Here is a 22,197-nt window from a genome sequence, read left to right as displayed (position 1 = left end):
CTCAACCATAATCAAGTAGAAGAGGGAGAGGGGGTATTAAGAAAAATGATTATGGTGTTTTAGGAAAAATGTGTCACATTTATTATAATTAACTAATTTACCTAACTTCCTTAATCTAATCAAATTAGTTAAATAAGTCTTATATTAAGGACAAGAGGAGTATTAATTATGAGTTTATGACATCAACAAACTTTATCCCATTAAGCGGGTCGTTAAATGCAAATTATGACAAATACATTAAAATTTAAAAGTGCTTTTGAGCATCAACGATGTGCACTACTTATACTTCATGTAACTAGAGCCGGTAATATGAGTTGGACCCGCGGGTTGAACCCACCAACCCGCCAAAAGAGGCAGGTTAGGGTTGGCCTTTGGTCAACCTGCCACCACCTAAAAAATATGAGCCCGCACTGCCACAATCCGAGCCCGCCATGGGTCAGCCCGCGGGTTGGCGGGAATATTTTCTTAATTTTTATATATATTAAAATATTAGGAGATGGGCTGGAAAGGTAGGAAAAATTTATATTTGAACTTGTGTTTTATCATGTTTGGAGTTTGAATTTTGAACAATTGTATATTTTGTGTTTTAATGTGTTGTAATTTTGTGTGAATGCTTAGAATACTTTAAATCATTTCTGATTTTTTAATTTTTTATTATTTATAAGAACATTTTTTTTAAAAAAAAATCTAGCGAGTTGGTGGGTTGACCCGCCAACCCACCTTGGTGGGTTAGGATTGGCAGAATACCAACCCGCCAGAAAACCGGCCCTCTAAGCCCGACCCAAATAACCCACAACCTGCTACGAGCCAACTCGCAACCCGCGGATTGGCCCGTTTTACCAGCCCTACATGTAACCCACACAGCTTATGTTTCATAGGCATCTTCACCTTCCTTCTTTGGTGGGAATCCAAGTCCGCAAATTAAAGCCTCTCTTACAAGCAAAGCAACCATTTTTCTGTGCATTTTTTTAACCCTCGATTAGATCTAACAATAGCTGAATTAAGATTAGTTTATAATGCCAAGATCATTTGATGATGCAAAACAGGTATGTAATATACTAAACTCCTCCCTAAAAATATATCATAATTAGATGTGAGTGAGCGTATTAGACAAAATTTTATGAATGAATTGTACTATTCATAATTTGTAAATAGTAAGACTATTGATTTTATAAATTTTTTTATATTGGCAATTGAGAGCCTAATGCAACTCTCATTCTTTATCCAGACTTGGATCAACTATAAAGGGTCACAGAGCTCCATAACATTGTTTAATTTTGTGTAATTTATACAGTGGCAAATTGGTACTGTGAGTCTGTTAGTTTACATACTACTTATGATTCAGTAGGATGATCCTAATACTAAAATGCAAGAGACCTGGAATCTTACGCTACATAATACTGTGAGTCTATTGGTTTAGTTCACCCTTGACTCTGAAGGTTGATTCTTTTCAATTTCAATTTTATCAGATGTCCCAGAAGGAACTCTAAAGGTTGATTCCACCCCTGAGCTCAGAATTAAGGAATGGCTTTGATCCATGGTCTACATGATTGAAATGAAGATGCTAGCTACATAGACCGTTTAAAGCACTAGGCTGCCCATTGGCATTGAAGCAATTAATCTTACAAGGAATGAGATGTCTTGTTTCCAGAATCAACTTGAACACAACTTTTTTTACACCGTTACAAGGTGCAGAAAGAAAAAATGTGTATGGGAAATAAATAATAGAAAGAAACTGCACCACTGAAAGCAATGTTAAAAAGGAGAAAGCTCCATGAAACAGTATATTATTAGATGATCTCTAAGAAACATCTGATGTCATCTGTTAAAACCCACTGGAATTGAAACTGCAGAAGTTTCAGGTATCACCTAATACTCTCTTCATTGTCTTTAGCCCTCTTGATCTGTCCATTGATGCTTCTTTCTGAAGCCTAATCTGTGCTTTGAACTTGGCTATAAACTCGCTAGCTTTCTTATCAACCTCAGAATCCAGTCCTGAATCATTGACACATTCAGACATCTTATCTTCATCTGAGCTCATCTTCACGTTTTCAGGCTCAATAAATAACTCTTCTTTAGCCACATTCTCTGACGGTTCTTCCTTTTCCCCCCTAGGATAACTGGAAAATGTTCCCTCGGTCTTATGACAATCGGTGTTTTGTTCATTGATGCCTATGGAAGAATGATCGGGTCCTCCTTTCCTCAATTTTTCTCTTCTAATCAATACAGGTTCAACATTACCCAGCTTCTTTTCCGCCTTCTCATCAGTTTGCTTACTGCGCCTATCTCCTTCTCTCATTGTCTCAGAAGTCAGTGCACTAGTTCTCCTAGTTCTAACTGATTTTCCTTTTGCTGGAGCTTTGGCTAAACTTCTATGCTTTTCTGTGTCCGACTGCAAATGCAACCCTGCATCTTTGTTGTGAGATTGACTCTCACTTCCATTCAAATCAATCCATTCATCCCTCAGGTTACTTTTCAAGCCATCCTGGAGCAAGGAGCCAACACTATATCCACGAGAATGAAATGCTTGTGATGAAACTTCTTCGTTTCTCCTTCTAGCTGGTGGTGATGGTGAACTTGAAGAAGAAGGACCATGAGAACTCTTATTTCCCCCTAAACCTTCCTTGGGTAGGTTCAAGTTTTCTGATGGAACAGAGTCCAAGGAAGACAATAAACTTGTTCGTGATGAGAAAGACCCTGTAGACTTGAAAGATCGTGAACCAAGTGACTCAAACTGAGTTTCATCAACTGACATTGGCCTAAAGTGTGAAGGACGAGAAACAGTAGCATATTTTTCCCTGGTTGCCCTCTTTCTGAGTCTTGGAGAAGACCCACAGGAAGCCATATTTCCTCGTGAATCTTCCTCCGGGGAGTTCATTTTTTCAGAAGAAGATCCATCAGAAGTCTTCTTTTGTCTCATCTCTTCTGATTCTAAGTTCATGTTTTCTGATGCAATAGAATCTGAAGAATATGTGCTTCGGTGGGATGAGAGAGATGATGTGCTCTGGAAAACCTGTGAATTGAACGACTCTGATTTGGGTTCAGCAGCCGGAAGAGGCCTAGACTGTGAAGGATGGGTAACGCTACCATGATTTTCTTCACCTTCCATCCTTTCAGACCTCAAATGCCATGGAACTGGAGAAGCTAATCCCAGAGCATCATTAAATATTCTGTGATTTTCTTCACTTTCTGTTGCCTGAGACATTGTTTGCCAGGAACCCGGAGAAGCAGATCCAGTAAAATTTCCTTGATTTTCTTCAATTCCCATGCTTCTAAAGCTTTCTTCCCATTGAATAGAAGATGATCCAAAAACATCATTGAACTTCTCATGATTTCCCTCACTCTCCATCCAACTAGACATTACTTGCCAGGGAATTGGAGAAGCAGATCCTGAAAAATCATTATTCCCTCCATCTTTCCCTTCAACTTCCACTCCTTTAGACTCTTCATGCCACGGAATAGAAGAAGCTGATGCAGCAGCATCACCAAAATTTCCAAAATTTTCGTCAATTTTCATCCTTCTAGAACTTGAATGCCATGGAATGGGAGAAGCAGATCCAGCAACATTATCAAACTCTCCATGATTCTCTACTTCCACCCCTTCAGACCTTTCTTGCCATGGAATAGAAGAAGCTGATGCAATAGCATCACTAAACTTTCCATGATTTTCTTCCATTTTCATCTTTCTAGACCTTGAACGCCATGGAACGGGAGAAGCAGATCCACAACATTATTAATATCTCCATGATTCTCTTCAATTTCCACACGCTCAGGCCTTTCTTGCCATGGAACAGAAGAAGCTGACGCAGTAGCATCACTAAACTTTCCATGATTTTCTTCAATTTTTTTCTTTCTAGACCTTGAATGCCGTGGAACGGGAGAAGCAGATCCAGCAGCATCATTAAATTTTTGGTCCGAATCATAAGGACTCAGATCCCCAAATTTCCTATCCTTACTCTTAACTGAACTCCTAGATGAACCCCTTGAACCAGAACTTGAATCACTTTCATTGGTATTAACAGGACTGTCTAAATCTCCAGCAGTAGATCTTAGACTCCGAACCGGTAATCCTAAAGGTTTGTAACCAACAATCTCATCAAATTCACCAATTGTGTAGTATGGATGAGCCACAACAACCATTGGCTGTCTGTGATAGTACTCAGAATTCCAAGCTTGAACCACATTGGTTCCATCATACCGAACATCAGAGAAGTTATCTTCTGGAGGAGGTAATTGGGGCTTGTACTGTTCATCCATAACCATGAGAGCATTATTTTCATGGTAGTGTGAATAATTCCGATTACAATGCATCATCATCCTATTCTCATCATACCCACATGGATTTTCATCCTCATCGGTAAAAACCGACGAAACAGGAAACATTGTGGAGACATAACGAGATGTATTGTCAACAATGGATTCAGTTTCTACTTCTATGTCAGGCTCTACATTTCTTCTACTGAATAACCCATAAGCTACCGCAATGCCAATGAAGAGGAGGTGAAGAAGCTCCCATAACCGGGTGAGTATGGTTTGGTTCACAAAGTCAGGAGCTTGTGAAGGGAAAAGTGGAAGAACAACGACAAATAGGGCAAAGAGAAGAGATTTGAAGAGGAAGCCCGAGTAAGACTTACCTTTGTTAATATTGGGTTTTGGTCGAATCGGCAAATTCGCCTGAGATAATGTGCAATGTGGTTTGGTGTATGGGCTCGAATCCGCCATTGCTGAAGAGAGAGGCGGAGTGAGCTTCTGTGGGGCAAGTGAGATGGGAACGAAGGAAGGAAGACTTTGAAGCAAAGGAAAAGTGTATCCTACGAAACAAGGCAAAGAAAAAGAAATCCATGGGACACAATGGTTCAAAAAGTGTAATTATTGGGACTGTAAAACTGGAATGACGTTGTAGACCCTGTCATTCTCTGGATTTACATTTCTACTTTGAGGAGCTTATTTTATTTTATCTTATTTTATTATCCCATTTATTTTATTTTCTTCTTCCCTCTCTTCTTGCCTCTTGTCCGTGACAGCAGCTTCGGGCAGTGGACGAGGAACAGTGCAGATCCTGTGATATCCACCAGCGATTCCCTTATTCAAAGTCTTGATTTTGATTTGCTTCCTCCCTGGACAGACATTTTGATTTTTGATTTTAACTCGATCGAAGCAAAGCCTCAGTCGGGGAAGGCATTTTCCTGAGAAGAACATTTCCTCGGAAAAATTGCGGCGAGGAAATGGCAGGAGCGGAAGGATTTGTTGAAGCGGATAATGCGGAGGCCATTATGATTAGAATTGAACACAAAACTCGGAAGATCGAAAGCCTACTCAAACAGTAGTGGCTTCTTCCTCATCTTCTGTCTATCCCTGCTCTGTCTAAATTGAACCATAAGATATTTTCTTATTCTTGCGCGAATGCTTCAAAATTATTTACCTTTGATGCAAATTCAGGTATAAGCCGGTGGAAGCACTTAAAACTGCTCTTGAAGGCACTCATGCCATGACCCGAGATGAACGTTGCAAGGTTTTCCTCTCTCTCTCCGGTCATGTCAGTTGTTTCAAACTTAAAATTGAATGTCCGTTAGGGTTTATAAGGACGGATATCAGCCCACATTTTTCGTAGATTTTCCATACCTCTAAGCTAACCTCCATGGGCAAAAGGGACTTGATTATTTCTCATTCAGCCTTAGCTATATTATAATTGGAGAGCTTCTAATTATTGATTGATTAAACGATAAGAGTGTATAGTTTTAGATTTTGATTGGCTTGATTCCCTAAATTTTGACGTGTCCCATATTAGTTGATTTTAGAATTTCATATGGTCCCGATTATGACATGTAGACATATTAACATGCCTCGATTTCTTCTGCATAGTTTGAACTATTTATTTTGTTGATCATTTTGTGTTCCTAATCCTGAAACCATTTGTTTTTTTTTTTTTTAAATATGATGCTTTTCTATTTGCAGTCTGCACATTGGATTGTGGTACATAGAGCTTTAATGGCTATAAAAGATGTGGATGGAATGCTATCTTCTCTGGACCCTGAGTACTATGACATCCTAATGAAGTAAGTGATTGAGTGTCCTGTAAATCTTTTTACACGTGAATTTTGTGTTCAATATCTTGGAGTTATGTTGGAACAATTAATTATTTGGAGAATGTTAACATTCTGCAGTTATTAGTCAACAGTTATTTTAGTTTGGTTCCCCAGAATTTTCCATCTGTGAAAAGGGCTAAAGAATATTTCATTTAGCTTGATATTGTTAATACCTAAAGTATTTTGGAATTGTTCAAGGCGACCTTACTTTCAGCAAATAAGTCGTTCTTCATTTCAACATTCACGTTATTGTTCTTGTTAAGTGACAACATAAAATACCTTAGGGTAATTAAGTGATAAAAACTAGAACTATACAGGAGCAAACTGATTTCAGGCCAAATTCCTACTACTTTCAACTTGTTAATTCACTCTTTCATGTATTGCTTAAATGTACCCCTCCAAACTCCAATTTTTAAGGGGGGCCTGAATTCCAATTGTTTTTAATTTATCTATTATTTCTCTTGTCTTTATGATTTAGCTTATTGATTCCTTTCCTTCAATCTTAAAAGCCCTGCACCATTAATTTCTTTTCACTTCGTATGTTTAATGGTTGTGAACTAGCGGAATATACAAGTAAAGCAATTGCTGTCTGCTTCTAAATTTCACTTTATACGTTGTTGGAACTTATGATGTTTTCATTATGTTTATAAGCATGTTCTATTTATTTTTGTTTGTGGTAGTAAATGATAGAACCATGCATATCACTGCTACTTGACATGTAAAGAAGTTCCAAATGCCTCTTCTGCTCACCGATTTAGTCTCCATAGTATTATAAAAACCTCGGAATGGATATTCAGTAACATTGACACAACTAGACTGACACAAATTCCATGACAGAACAAAATCTGAAGTGTTCATATGTAATTAAATTGTTGTTTCATGTTAATTAAAATAACGTAGCCTTGGCTTCTTTTTCTGAAGGGTCTGTGCTTCACATTGGAAACTATTTTTATGCATGTGTTATAAATAAACTATTTCTTAACTATAAGTTTTAATATGTGAATTCTTATAGCATTCACCCATTCAATTCACTATAGAAAAGGAAGATGTTGCCTGTGCCTTACCTTTAGTGCATGTGAGGTACTCTTGGTGCGTATGTAGTGGCCTAATTTGGCTGCTTTGCATAAAAGGGAAGTCTTGTGTGGTTGTTCCAGACTGCCTTGCTGGACAGAACAGAATCTTCCTTGTACAAATTATTTAACCATCTTTTAGTGAATTTTAGATAGACATTTGTGAAGGATTCTTGCCTCCATTATTTTTTGCCCCTTATTAATTGTGAAGTGATCGCAATACAGCTTTCTTATATGCTCTTTGCCACTGGTTATTAGTCATGGCTAACTTGAAGAACTTGACATGTGGGGTTGTCAGTCACAAATCTATAACAATGGGGAGTGTGCTTGAAGATCTTGGGGTTTTGAAATAAGTTGATTGCGTTCTATATCTGTGCTTTAGTCAGGGAGTAGTGCTTCTAAAATCAGAAAATCTCTTTTTCATGTCAGAATCCTTGGGGCCTAAACATTGATCTTATGCACCAAAGAAACATACATGATAGAAACCTTATGATTTATGCTAGGTGGATAATGCCAAAAGAAGACTATTGTGGTGCTTGGATAAGGCTTGCCTGATTAAACAAAACTTCCATATAACTTAACATCTATGTACCTCAAGAATGAAAGTTCCTCTCTAATAGCATAAAAATAAGTTGCCATTGGTGTGTTGTAAAATTATCGTTCATGCTTCTTAAAAATTACACACCTGATCTTCCAGATGTAGTACTACAAAGTTATTAACAAAGTAAGAGGATATAATATATTGAAGATCAAGTCATATATTTAGAAAGCATGAGTGGTAACTCTAGAAAATATGATTGGTAATGCATCTGTGGTTCTCTGAGGGAGATTTTAATTTTAACGCCCCTCTGTTATGATTAATACAAGTTATGGCTTCTCGTCGGTCATCTTTTCCTTGAAAAATGCAGAAACTTGAAACTGAGATGTCATTGGAGTCTCATCAGCTGATACTGCGCACAAAAAGATGAGTGGCAAGAAATATAACAAATGTAAACATGGCCATGTGATCACTGAGCTGTTGTTTGGTTTTCAGCACTTTCAAACTTAGTTTGGCCCTTAAACCACGTTTTGGACTTCCAAAATGATCACCCAAACATACCATGAGACTTGTTCTGTTTATAATTTAGAATGAGCAAATCACCCATATGCATGCCAACATGAAATTACATACCATTCTTGCATTTTGTATCATTTGCCACTTTTTAAATATTCAAACATGATGCATGTTGGATTTTCTCTTAAGTAGCTTGTTCTTTGCCTTGCTGTTGAAAATAGGTACTTGTACAAAGGTCTGGCAACGGGAGATCGACCAACATGTGACCAGTGCCTTCGGATTCATGAAAAATTGACAGAGAGGGCAGGATTCGGTTGCATACTGCGGTACCTGGCTGATACTGTGAATACAGTTTGATTTCCTTAAACTTTTTTGGGTGACTTTATTCTAATTTCACTTTGTTTTCTTCAGTTTAGAATCCTCTTGTATGTTCTTTACTTCCCTATCTTGTTATCGTATCATGAACTTCACAATTGAAAATGATATGATTTTAAACTCTTGCTTCCACCTTGGTATTCCAACATATCGTTGGCACGTTGAATATTTAATTGCCATGGAAACAGGAAATAAAAGAAATGAAATGAGAAATTGATATTTACTCTGACCAGTCCTTTTTTTTTTTTGGGACCATGGACCAGTCCTTGCTATAAGGACTTCCTCCATAGTTCTTAACGTAAGATCATTTGTCTAAAGAATTAACTTATTTTTAGTGAAATTTTAAAAGCATAAACTATTTTTAATAAAATTCTTTCATTCATGTAAAGTTAGTAATAAATTCTTGTACTCCATCCGTCTATAAATATAAGCAAATTTAAACTCACTTAGTCCAAGAAAGTTGTTTAATCCTAATAATTATGTAAAACCGAAAGTTTTATATACTACCAATGTAATTAATCTCAATCTTTTCCTAATTGAATGATAATATCAATGGAAATTGCATGTCCTGCCTTAAAAGACTTGCCAGCATTTGAAGAAACCACAAACCGTTTAACAAATGAAAAGGAAATAACTCAAATGAAATTTGTACAAGAATGTTGTCCCGCAGCCGCATGAAGCCGATGAAGGAAACATTGACGAGTATTCCATTCAGAATAAAAATCAACACTCCCACAAAACTGCCAAACTAACAAGCTCTAGCATACGGACAATTGTTACACAAGTGAGTTAAACTTGAGTCTAACGAAAAAAATTAGTTTTCCATAATATGATAAATTAAAATTTGAATTTTATTAAAAGAAGTACCCAATATTCAATGTTTGACGGTATCTCAATAAAATTGTTTAATACATAAGACATAAAAAGAAAAACCCCAAAATCTCCTTCTCTCTCCCATTCTCTCGCTCTCTATCTCTCTCTAGGCATTTGCATACACAGGTACGAGGCAAGAAGACCAGCACGATGTGCTTCGGAAACAAAGAAGGGCTATCATAATGAACCAATAGTCAATAGTCAGTGGTGGTCACATGCCACCCACTGTTGAGCCATTAAATACTTTTACTTTTTATTTTTTAATTTATAATATTATTTTTTAAAGACTCAAATGACTTTTTATGACTTTTATCTACCCCCGGTTGTATTAGGCGCAAGGCTACCATAATGCATGTCATCAAAAAAGATGAGGGGATGACATATGTGATACGTCTCATCAAGAAAATCATGAACAAATAAGATTTTTTTCTGCTTTGCAGAAGCTGTCAAATTGAAAAGCATTAAGCTGTTAGTATTAGAGAAGCAGAAGTCACAGTATTCGATATTAAATTGCTCGAATACTTCTTAAAGAAATACTGTTAATACTTAATATAATAACTAGTTTAATTTTTAATTTAATTCTAAATATAAGATTTTAATTCATTTTATCTTTGATATTTATTTATTTTTTTAAAATAATCTATATAATAATTACATGTATATTAATGAGTTATTATCAATTTGTAATTCAAATACACATAATTAATAAGGACATTTTAGAAAAAAAACAACATCTATTTCTTATAAATAACTAAATTAATTAACTTTATTAATTTCTCTAAATCAGTTAATTAGGTTTTATATTAAGAACCAAACGTAGTATATGGCATCATCCAATTTTTTACTCTCACAATATCCATAAATGAAAGCAGTACAAAAACATCTAGTCTCAAACCATCTTTAATAATCCTATTAAAATATTTTTCTGAAAGTTATTGATAAGAGAGTATGGTATATGGTGGTATTAGGATATATTCCGCAGTAAATCATTTCTAAAATCAATCAAAGTGTTTCGCTTACAAGTCTCTCTTTAACAAACCCATCACTTACAAAAATTATGTCTCCTTTATTTTCTCTACATTTTTAATAGACAGTATCCTTCCATTAAGACATTATGGAAAACCACATCAAGCTTTTGGCCTAGTTTCACAATTTTAGTATACATATCTTGAGCTTGTATGATTCTTTTCACAAATCCAACTACGAATATATTAAGGTTAATAACATGGAAGTTGATGCCTCTTGGAAACATGTTGTGTAATTAAATAAGGGAAAATTACACTCAAGTCCCATGTAAGGGAATCTATTACTGACAGGTCCATGAAATCATCAAATGATTAGTAGTCCTTAATATCTCCTTTTCTTGTTATAAGAATTTATTTGACTTTCTATTTGATCCTAAATATAAGATCTCAATTCACTTTATCTTTTATATTTACTTTTTTTTTTCCAAAGTAGTCCTTGTAATAGTTGTACATGTTAAATGTCTCATTAAATAGTAATTTTAGCTAATATACATGATTAGTAAGAGTATTCTAGGAAAGATAACACATATTTATAATAAATAATTAGCTTAACTAATTTTTTTAATTTTTCCAAATTAGTCAACTGTGTTTTATACTAAGGAACGGAGGTAGTATAAGAACTAGTTGACTAATTTGAGTAGATTAAGTATATTAATTAAGTTGGTTATTTGTAATAAATAATTATTGTCTTTCTTAAAGTATCCTTACTAATCAAGTGTATTGGCTAGAACTATGATTATTATAAGGATTATCTTGAAAAAAAAATATAAGAGACAAAGTGGATTGGAGTTTTATATTTAGAACCAAAATAAAAATCAAACAAGTTTTTATATTAAAGAACAGATGTAATATTTAATAATTTAATATTGTTAATTGTAATTTTTAGGTTTCCTTATAATAAATATAGATATAGATTATTGGGAAAATAGTAAAAAAAAAAAAAGACTGTCAAAATAGAAAAATTACACACAGGGATCTGTTGATAAAATTTGTTATCAAAATCTTATTATTGTTGTCAAAACCAATATTAATATTATTATGAGTCTTTCTTTGTGATTTTTCTTAGGTAATTTTAATTTTAATTTCCGTGCATATAATTTTCCCAAACAAAAATAAGCAGAGTAGCAGGCTAACCGGTAACCGCTGGTGGCATTCAATTGTTGCCAGCGGGTGCGAATCCATGTTATCTTCTCCTACTTCGCCAGCTGACAACCTTGTTTTGCCTCCCACGACTCGCCGTGCGTCCGAACCCCTCTTCCAATCTCCATCCTGGCATCTCCTCTCTGTAGCGACCAGTGTGTGTCCGGCGTCCCTTCCCTGCAGTCAGGCCGTGCCGCTCTTCCAATCTCCATCTCGGTACCCCCCCTCGCCCAGTCGCCTACTCGCGGTGCCCCTCTCCCCCCTTTCTGTGACGTCGTGACGTTGGAGTCAACCGTTAGAGGCTTGGAGCTGTGTCGTTTAGCTAAAGGTTTGCTTTAGTTTTAGATCTCAATCGTATACCGTGAAGAAACTTGCAATTTCTGAGATTTCAATCATATTACCGGGTTTGGCTTTGTTTATCAGAATGATGTTTGCTTGCAGTTGAGGCACAGTGAAGTGAAGCGCAGTGGAGGGAATCTGAATGTATCAGCTGGCTGCCATCCAACTTTAAATTGGATATTTGTCAATAAAGGCCATGGAAAACTCACTTTCAGCTACTGCAACACTGTCTCTGCACTTGCATTGTTTCCCTTCTAACACCATAACCAGTACCAAACATAACAGTTCCCGCATATTCAAGTTCAGAGCTTCTACTCAATCTCTCTCAGTTTCTTGCGAAGCACCTCCAACATTAGGCTACAAAATACAGAAATTCTCCTCTGACAAGGTGAAACCTTTTGCAGAAAAAGATGCATTCCCTTCATCATTACCCCTCCACAACAAAAACCCACGTTCCATTTACAAGGACATTAAGAAATTTGCTAGGGAGAACCAGCTGCGAAAAGCTCTTATCATTCTGGACTACATGGACCAACGGGGTATCCCTGTGAACCCCACGACATTCTCTGCCTTAATTGCTGCTTGTGTTCGCACCAAATCCTTGAAAGAGGGAAGAGAGATTCACACCCATATTCGGATTAATGGGCTTGAAAAGAATGAATTTTTACGCACAAAGCTTGTACATATGTACACATCTTGTGGCTCTTTGGAAGAAGCTAAACAATTATTTGAAGATTGCTCTTGTTGGAGTGTATATCCCTGGAATGCCTTACTTAGAGGAACTGTGATTTCTGGTAAGAAGCAATATCGTGATGTGCTTGCAACTTTTTCAGAAATGCGCGCATTGGGGATTGAATTGAATGTATACTCTTTCTCAAGTGTTATCAAAAGCTTTGCTGGTGCACCTGCACTTTTTCAAGGATTGAAGACTCATGCCCTTTTAATTAAGAATGGTTTAGTTGACAGTTCCATTCTTCGGACAAGTTTGATTGATATGTATTTTAAGTGTGGCAAGGTTAGGCTTGCCCACCGTGTGTTTGAGGAAACTCTTGAGAGAGATGTTGTGGCATGGGGAGCAATGATTGCTGGTTTTGCACATAACAGGTTGTATAGGGAGGCATTGGAGTATGTAAGGTGGATGGTAGAGGAAGGAAGAAAGCCAAATTCAGTTATAATGACCACTATTCTTCCTGCAATTGGTGAAGTTTGTGCACGAAGGCTAGGGCAGGAGGTTCATGCTTATGTACTGAAAACAAAATCATATTCTAAGCAAGTACCAATTCAGTCTGCTTTAATTGATATGTATTGCAAGTGTGGGGACCTGAGTTCAGGAAGACGGGTGTTTTATGGCTCAATGGAGAGAAATGTCATTTGTTGGACCGCCCTGATGTCAGGTTATGCCATTAATGGGAGACTAGAGCAGGCACTAAGATCTACAATTTGGATGCAGCAAGAAGGGTTCAAGCCTGATATTGTCACAGTTGCTACTGCTCTTCCAATTTGTGCTGAGTTAAGGGCTCTCAAACAAGGGAAGGAGATTCATGCTTATTCCTTGAAAAATGGGTTTTTACCTAACGTATCTATAGTTTCTTCTTTGATGGTAATGTACTCTAAGTGCCGAATAATTGATTACTCCGTGAAACTATTTGATCACATGGAGCACAGAAACGTGATTTTGTGGACAGCCATGATTGATTCATTTATAGAAAATGGGAATTTATATGAAGCACTTGATGTGATTAGGTCAATGCAACTGTCAAACCAACGGCCAGACTCAGTTACCATAGCTAGGATGCTGAATGTTTGTGGTGACCTCAAACTTTCAGAGCTTGGGAAAGAGATTCATGGCCAGGTCTTGAAAAGGGATCTTGCATCAGTTCATTATGTTTCTGCTGAACTTATGAATATGTATGGGACTTGTGGAGATGTTAGCAAAGCAAAGTTGGTCTTTGATGCGGTCCCTGTTAAGGGTTCAATGACATGGACTGCTCTTATAAAGGCGTATGGTTATAATGAATTGTATCAAGATGCAATTGACCTTTTTTATCAGATGAAATCGAAAGGTTTTACTCCAAACCACTTCACTTTCCAAGCAACTCTATCTCTATGTGAGAGAGCTGGATTTGTTGATGAAGCTTGTAATATCTTCAATTTAATGTTAAGTACATATAAGATTGAAGCATCGAAAGAGCACTATGATATAATGATCCGACTTCTGACACGTTATGGTCGACTAGAGGAGGCTCAACGATACATAGAAATGAGTTCTTTGTAGCAGAGGTTGATAAGATTCTCAGTTTATCAGATACATATATTGTCAAACAATCTCACATTCTGCTTTTGAATCAAAAGTAGAATTGACATTTGCATATAGACATATTAATTATGTAAACAACTGTAAGTATGTGTATCATACTCCTACTAGATGTTCTACTCTCTCACTGCAAAAATCATCATGATTAGCTACAGGTTTTTTCCTTAGGGTAAGTAAACTGTGGCAAATTTTCTTTCATAATGTTCATTTTCTAGTTGCCACATCATACTTCTAGTGTGTCAGGCCTTCCTGGTTGCCACGTCATATTTCTAGTGTGTCAAGCCTTCCTCACAATCCAATTCTCATCTGTGCCGCCAACCACCCCCCCCCGGGGGGCCAAAAACGAAATACCCTTTTGTATATTTAATTTGACTATGTTGAAGCTAGAGGCCAACACTGGGGCTTTCCACATTTGATAGGCAAAGAGAAAGTTGCTTCTAATTTGCTCTTTCCAAAGGATGAGTTTTTCGGTTGTATGATTTATCTTTGGTTTCTTGATGACATAAAATACTATCTCTATCTCAATCTCAATCAAACCTTATATTCCCAGATACCTCAGGTTAGCTTTTGTTTGTACAAGTAAATGCCAACTCTTCGGTTTTCCCAAAAGGAGATCTCAAATTTGCCCCTTTTTTGACATTTTAAATTGTCATATGCTGTGGAAATTACCAGGAAATCAGGACATAATTTGATTGGAAGAACAGGAGATCAAGTATTCATTCATATTCAATGCTGGATATGTTTTAAATGATAGGTCATACTTCAGTGACCATGGAGACAAGATTTCAATTTCACTTGCTTTGCCACATCTTAAAAATCACGGCTTTTCTTTTCATGCCCGGTAAAATTAGTATTTTGTTGATATAGAGTTGCTATTTGGACGGGTATACATCTACTACTTTGCTGTAGTTTGCCATTTAGACTATTGATGTGGCAATGTCTGCAAGCAAGACTCTAGTAGCTTTTCCCCCAGTATGCCAAATGTAACATCTCATAATCCTGGACTTAAACACGGTCTTAGTGGAATCAATGTCGTATTGCCTGGGATACCAGATTTAGACAGTAAGTTTCTCTCTTGTTCACTTTCCTCAGCTTGGTCTCTACTAAGAACTCTCCAAGTGTAGGGCTGTCATTAGAGATTTTAGGTAGTGTTTTTTAATCTGAATAGCCTTGTTGTCATGATAGAAGATTCTGAAGCACCTGATCATATGCTTAGATAGAGAAATGAGAAATGTTTTGTCTCATGGACTTGTCCACAAGTAACCATTCTGTTAGTGGCTGTTCAATCCAAGAAGGGGGTGAATTGGGTGATATATAAAAATTTGACTTATTGAAATAAATAACTAAATAACACAAAGGAAGAAAGTTTAGAAGGATTTCATGGAGGATGAACAAAAGCAGAACACACAGGAATTTATACTGGTTTGGACTCAATTACTTGACTTACGTCCAGTTCTCAGAGCACTTCTGAGTTTTTTACTAATCCCTAAGATTCAATAGGCTCTTGGTGCCACAGTGCAGCAATTGAGCTCATTCTCAATCACTCTCCTTTACTATCAGTAAAATTACAATCTCCTCAAAAGTTCACACTCTTGAGTCACTCACAGAATTGAGTAAAAAGATTAACAAACTTTCTCTCAGAGTATATATGATAAGCATTAAAGCTCAGGAAATGAAAATAGAGTAATGAATGTAGAGATAAATTTTGACAGTTGGTAGCTCGGTGTATTCTCTACTTCATTCAATGCGCTTCGCGTCATTTATAATTAGAGACTTTCAAGTTTCCGTTAGACACAAGAGCTTGTAACTGTTGGGATATCACTTGTGTGTGTTTGGTAATTACAATGGTTGTTTGTAATAAATGCTTCTGACACAAGTAGCTTCACCCTATAAAATGTATCCGTTAAGCATCGTAACCTGTTTATGTTGATTGATAATCTTATCAATAAGACGATGTTCGATCAAATGATCGATCAAGGTTACCTTTTAAGCTACCTTTATGCTTGAGCATGAAATCTTATCTCAGTTGTTTGATCATGTGTTCGATAATCTGAATTATCAAACATGTTATTCATAATTTGCTAACTGTCTTTTTCCATATATTTTAGTGATCGATAATCTGACCCATAAATGCTATTATCAATTAGGTGATCGATAAATATAACAATTCTTGAAGCATAATTATCGATGTCTTCATTGAAAATCTTCTCCTCTGTTTATTTCTATTTTTCAATGTCAAAACAGAGTATTTTGCAAAATAAATTTCTATTCATTATGATACTTAAGTTAGCTTTCTAATTAACAAAACATTAAATTTAAATACTCAAGATAAAGAAATGATGTAGGACTTTTTACAACTCATGGGCCTTTATCATTCCCAATTCTTTTTGGAAATAATTGAATTTTTGTTGGTCAAGGGGCTTCGTGAAGATGTCTGCCATTTGATATTTAGTAGGAATGAATTCTACCTTCACATCTTTCTTTTAAACATGATCCCGAATGAAGTGATGTCTAATATCAATGTGTTTAGTCCAGGCACAATGAATAGGATTCTTGATAAGCTGATTGCACTCATGTTATCACATAGAATTAGAATATCATTCAACTTGATTCCCAAATCTTGTAATTACTATTTTAACCATAGTATTTGAGCACAATAGCTTGCAATGGCAACATATTCTGATTAGGTAGAAGGTATAATCACGGTGTTTTGTTTCTTGCTTGACCATGAAACCAGATAGCCTCCGAAAAATTGGCATTATCCACTAGTGCTTTTTCTATCTGTTTTGCAACCTCCATAGTCAGCATCTGAGTATCCCATTAAATATTCTGCTCCTTTCTTTGGATACTGTATTTCCAGATTAGGTGTCCTTACAAGATATCTAAGGATTCTTTTGATGGCTTCTTCATGTGATTTCTTGAGAGCTAATTGATATTTGGCATAGATCCCTACGCTGAATTGAATATCTAATCTGATTCCTGTGAGGTAGAGTAGTGATCTAATCATTCTTCCATACTTGATCAAATTTGCATCCTTACCCTTCTCGTCCGCATCCAAAGATATGGTCGAGCTCATTGGAGTATTTGCACTCTTTGCTTGCTCCAAACCATACTTCTTTAGAAGTTTTTTTAGGTACTTCGTTTGAGATATGAATATACCATTCTTCTTTTGTTTGTTTTGTAATTAGAGGAAAAAGTTTAATTCTCCCATCATAGACATTTCAAACTCTCCCTGCATTCACCTAACAAATTCTTGGCAAAGATCTTTGTTAATAGCATCGAATATAATATCATCTACATAAATTTGAACTATTAAGAGTTCCTTCTTATTTCTTTTGATAAAGAGTGTTGCATCAACCTTACCTCTTTTAAAACCTTTTTTCTATTAAAAATTACTAAGACGTTCATATGAAGCTCTAGGTGTTTGTTCAAACCATATAAAGTTTTTTTCAATTTGTAAACATGATCCGGAGGATTTGGATCTTCAAATCCAAGAGGTTGTTCAATAAAAACTTCTTCTATTATGTAACCATTCGAAAAGGTACTTTTAACATCCATTTCATACAATTTGAAATCTTTTATGCAGGCAAAGGTTAAGAGTACTTGTATGGCTTCCAATCTAGTTACTGGAGTATATGTTTCATCGTAATCAATACCTTCTTTTTTATTATAGCCTTTTATAACTAGTCTGGCTTTGTTCCTGATGATTTGTGTAGATTCATCGAGCTTATCCTTCAATACCCATTTAGTACCTATGACTGGATGGTCATTAGGTTGGGGTACCAAGTCTCAAATTTGATTTATCTCAAATTGGTTCAACTCTTCCTACATAGCTGCTATCTAGAATTTATCGGATAGAGCTTTGTCAATATTGGTTGGTTCAATGTTTGAGATAAATATAGAGAACCGCAATTCATTGAATACTTGTCTCCGGGTTTTGACCCCTTCATTGACTTCACTAATGACTTGATCTATATGGTAGTCTTTGTTATGTCTCCAAGCCTTAGATTGATCTAAACTAACTTAAGAAAACATTTCAATTAGATTATCTTTATTTTCTTCGTTTTCCACAAAAGGCATTTTGTTGGAAGATTTGTTTAGACTCAGTCTTTCAAGACCTTGAACAATCTCAGCGTTATCATCTAGAGGTTTTGAAATCAACTCAGTTTTAGCAAACATAACGTGAATTGATTCTTTAATAGTAAAAGTTCTTTTATTAAAGACTCAATAGACTTTACTACGGTTAGAATAACCCAGAAATAAGCCTTCATCAGCTTTAGGATCAAATTTACCAAAGTTTTCTTTGTTGTTGTTATGGATGTAGCATTTGTTTCCAAAGACCTTTAGATAAGCCAGATTCAGTTTTCTTCCTTTATATAGCTCGTACGGTGTTTTCCTGAGTAGTATTCTGATGTATGCTCTATTGGAGATGTAGCATGTCGTACTCATAGCTTCTGTCTAAAATACTTGAGATATTTCCTTTTTGTTTAGCATTGCTCTGGCCATCTCTGTGAGCACTCTATTCTTTCTTTTCACGACTCTATTTTGTTGACTCATTCTTGGTGCTGAGAAGTTATGATCGATCCCATGTTCATCACAATAGTTAGCAAATTCATTGTTTTCAAATTCTTCTCTATGATCAGTCTTGAATGACACAATAGATATACCTTTATCATTTTGGACCTTTTTAGCAAAAACAATGAATGCACTAAAAGTATCATCCTTTGAGAAAAGAAATGGAGTCCAAATAAATCTTGAATAGTCATTAACTATCACAAGAGTATACAAGTTTCTCCCAAAACTTTTGACTCTTGATGGACCCACCAAATCCATATAAAGCATTTGGAGTGGTCTTTCAGTTGAGACTGTCTTCTTTGATTTAAAAGAGAACTTTGTTTGTTTACCCTTCTGACAAGTATCACAGATAATATTATGTTTAAACTGAACTTTAGGTAAACAAATAATTAAATCCTCTTTAGTTAATTTTAAAAGTTGATTCATATTTATATGAGCAAGTCATTTATGCCAAAGCTAATTTTCTTCATTTTTACTAACAAAGCAGTTTTCAAGAAACTCAGAGTCAATTTGAATAGTATAACAGTTATTGTTCCTTAGAGTTCTTAGCTTCACATTCAATTCTTTCTTTTTAAGTGGCAGGTCATCTTTGCTAATGATCAAACATTCTTTTGAATCGAAGATTACCCAATTTTTCTTGTCCGTACTCTGATTGACACTGAGTAGGTTGTGACATAAACCTTCAACGCAATACACATTTTCAACTTTCATTCCTTTATCACTTCCTATTTTTCAATTCTGACTATTCTTTCAAATTGATTTCCTTTAAAGCTTACTTTGCCACCTTCTTTAGGTTTGAATGTGAAGAATTTGTCAGTATCACCTATCATGTGTCTGGAGTATCCGCTGTCGATGTACCATTTGTTTGTTCTGGATGCTTTAAGATAGACCTCCTCCGTCTCTAAATCTTTATCTTTTTGTGCCACGAGACATATGTCTGTAGTCTCTTCATCGTCACTATCATTCTTCAAATGAGCTATCTCCCCAGATTGAAGTGACGAAAGCCTTCTTCTTTCTGAATTTTTCTTTTGTTTTTTTTATCTCTGTCCTTTGTCTTAAATAGTTTAGGACAATCTGTTTTGATGTGTCCCAACTTCTTGCACTTAAAGATATTAGTGGGTCTTTGGTCTCCATTTGAGATGTGAAGGCTTTTCATTTAGATTGAAATCTTCTCCCAGCTTTGTTCTTGTAAAATTTCTTAAACCTCTTGCTTATGAGGCCCATTTTCTCATCCTCCAGATCTTCTTCATTGTCATCTTCACTCTCTTGATTCTTGAGAGCAGTGCCTTTGCGAGTTTTCTCATTCATCTCCTTTTTCTATTTCTGCTTACTTTCATGCTCTATCAGGCTTCCAAATAGTGCAACAACTGAGCCAATTGATTCTCCTTTTGTCTCCTCAATGGCTGTCATCTTCGGTTCCCACTCTTTGATGAGTCCGCAAAATTTTTCTCACTTGATCTTTTTAACTCTATTTTTTGCTGAGTGCAATAAGGTGATTGATGAGATGTGAGAATCTCACTTCCATATCTCGAATACCCTCTCCATCTTTCATTCTGAATAATTCAAATTTTGTGATGAGAGTATTAATTCTGCTCTTTTCATTCCGGTTGTTCCTTCATGAGTAATCTCCAGTAGTTCCCACATTTCTTTTGTAGTCCCTCGGCTTGAAACCCGAAAATATTCTTTTTGACTCAAAGCACAAGCCAGCATATTGATTGTTTTATCATTCAGCAGAATGAGTCTTTTATCTTCATCATTGTACTTGCTCGAACTTTTGTGAACTTATTGATTGTTAACGATCTTCATCAGAACATAGTTGCCGTGTTCTATTACATCCCATAGACCATACTTTGAAGTTTTAATGAAGATCTTCATTCTCATTTTTTAGAATGTGAAATTCTCTCCATTGAAACCCAGTGGTTTGATCGTTGAACATCCTTTAGATAGCACGCTGTCGCCAAATCCTGCCATTTAGGATCTATCTTCAGACAGTTAAGTCTTTTTTAAGGAGACCTGCTCTGATATCAAATGTTATGCTAGTTCAGTTGGAGACTCTAGAGGACTTCCTAGGTACTTTGCCTAGGGATGATAAATCTAATGAACACGATCCTTGTCATGTAACTTGCTTTGATCATTGAATTCTGTTAGATATTTAATATTTCTTTTTGTTTTTTCATATTGCATGCTTAATTTCAGGATACAGACTTGAGAAGTACTTGGCAGTACAAGAACTATCTTGGTGAGTCTACTAAATATCAACTCTTAACAATGGTAAAAGCTTGTCTGTAACTTCTGTTCAAATTTGATCATAAATGACGCTCTAATGTTATTCTTGAGTGGTATTAATTTTGTTTGACTCAATCTAATTGCAGAAGAGCATTGATCATCTTAGCTACTGTGCCTTTAGGAGTAGGGAGCTTCAGGGACAATATCCTTCTTGTCTTGGTCTAAAAGCAAGCATTTTTGCCTGCCTTGTGTTTTTGTAACCATGGAATTATGCTTTGAGACGTTACGTATAAGTTTCTTTGTTATTTTCTTGGTCATTGATAAATTATCTTCCCAACAGTTGCAAATACTATTATTTTCATTTTTCAAACAAAACAAGTTACATATGGTGGCATATGCTCTGAGAATGAAGTCTTCTCCATTTTTGATGCATTTTCCGATTGTATGAAAAAGTGAGCCTTCTGTGCGGAGAGATTATTGGTAATATGCAGAGTACAAAATGGTACTTGGAGGCAAGTTAGCAACCCACCCCATTATATCGATGGATGGATGCATGCATGCATGTATATATATTTGTGAACACTCCGCCATCCCTCATTCCCATATATTGGAATTCATTACTAAATTACGAACACGATAGGTTGCTATTGTTCTTTGTATTTTCTTTTTTAACTCAAAATGATTGGTTTACAAGTTTACTGGTATGAGTGGCTGGCTCAGATTAAGTTTGTAATATTATGATTATTTCCCATAGCACGACCCGGGTGAATTAAGGGATAGCTTGGCTCAATTCTTAACACCTTCAAAATGGTAATTCGGATTCCATTTCCAGTGAACAGTGTGTTTGACTGGCGTTTTATCCGGGCAATCTTGGTTCCATCGTAACAACAATTATTCCCAAAAAATTGAAGCTGATGCACTCGCAACAATTTGCCATTAACCATTCCCATACGTAGTACTAGGAAAACAGGCCGGCTTGTCAGCCTATTTAAGCCCAAGTCCTAGAAATAAACCATTTTTCCTAGCCTGGCCTGTGAGATTACGGGCTCGGGTTGACTCGTGAGCTTTTGGCCTGTTTAACTAAAATGTATTTTTTTTTTCATATTTTATCGAAATAATA

The 22,197-nt window shown here is 36.0% G+C and overlaps 3 protein-coding genes across 3 annotated transcripts; 2 read left to right on the top strand and 1 right to left on the bottom strand.

Moving 5' to 3' along the window:
• Positions 1-1,858: 1,858 nt before the first annotated feature.
• LOC114713592 (uncharacterized) lies at positions 1,859-3,676 on the bottom strand. Its single transcript, XM_028898259.1, has one exon. The coding sequence runs from the start codon at positions 3,674-3,676 to the stop codon at positions 1,859-1,861; it is 1,818 nt and encodes a 605-aa protein (XP_028754092.1).
• Positions 3,677-5,000: 1,324 nt separating this feature from the next.
• LOC114713600 (actin-related protein 2/3 complex subunit 5A-like) lies at positions 5,001-8,717 on the top strand. Its single transcript, XM_028898268.1, has 4 exons — positions 5,001-5,323; positions 5,440-5,512; positions 5,956-6,056; positions 8,432-8,717. The coding sequence occupies exons 1-4, from the start codon at positions 5,226-5,228 to the stop codon at positions 8,565-8,567; spliced, it is 408 nt and encodes a 135-aa protein (XP_028754101.1). The 5' UTR covers positions 5,001-5,225; the 3' UTR covers positions 8,568-8,717.
• A 2,920-nt stretch (positions 8,718-11,637) lies between these two features.
• LOC114713579 (pentatricopeptide repeat-containing protein At1g71460, chloroplastic) lies at positions 11,638-14,403 on the top strand. Its single transcript, XM_028898249.1, has 2 exons — positions 11,638-11,951; positions 12,065-14,403. The coding sequence occupies exon 2, from the start codon at positions 12,159-12,161 to the stop codon at positions 14,235-14,237; it is 2,079 nt and encodes a 692-aa protein (XP_028754082.1). The 5' UTR covers positions 11,638-11,951; positions 12,065-12,158; the 3' UTR covers positions 14,238-14,403.
• The last annotated feature ends 7,794 nt before the right edge of the window (positions 14,404-22,197 follow it).

The sequence above is a fragment of the Neltuma alba genome, unplaced genomic scaffold (genome assembly GCF_004799145.2).
Source record: "Neltuma alba isolate B1F8T4 unplaced genomic scaffold, ASM479914v2 tig00011439_pilon, whole genome shotgun sequence".
Taxonomy (NCBI): Eukaryota; Viridiplantae; Streptophyta; class Magnoliopsida; order Fabales; family Fabaceae; genus Neltuma; species Neltuma alba.
The sequence above is the reverse complement of the archived record's forward strand: the minus strand, read 5'-3'. Positions and strand labels throughout refer to the sequence as shown.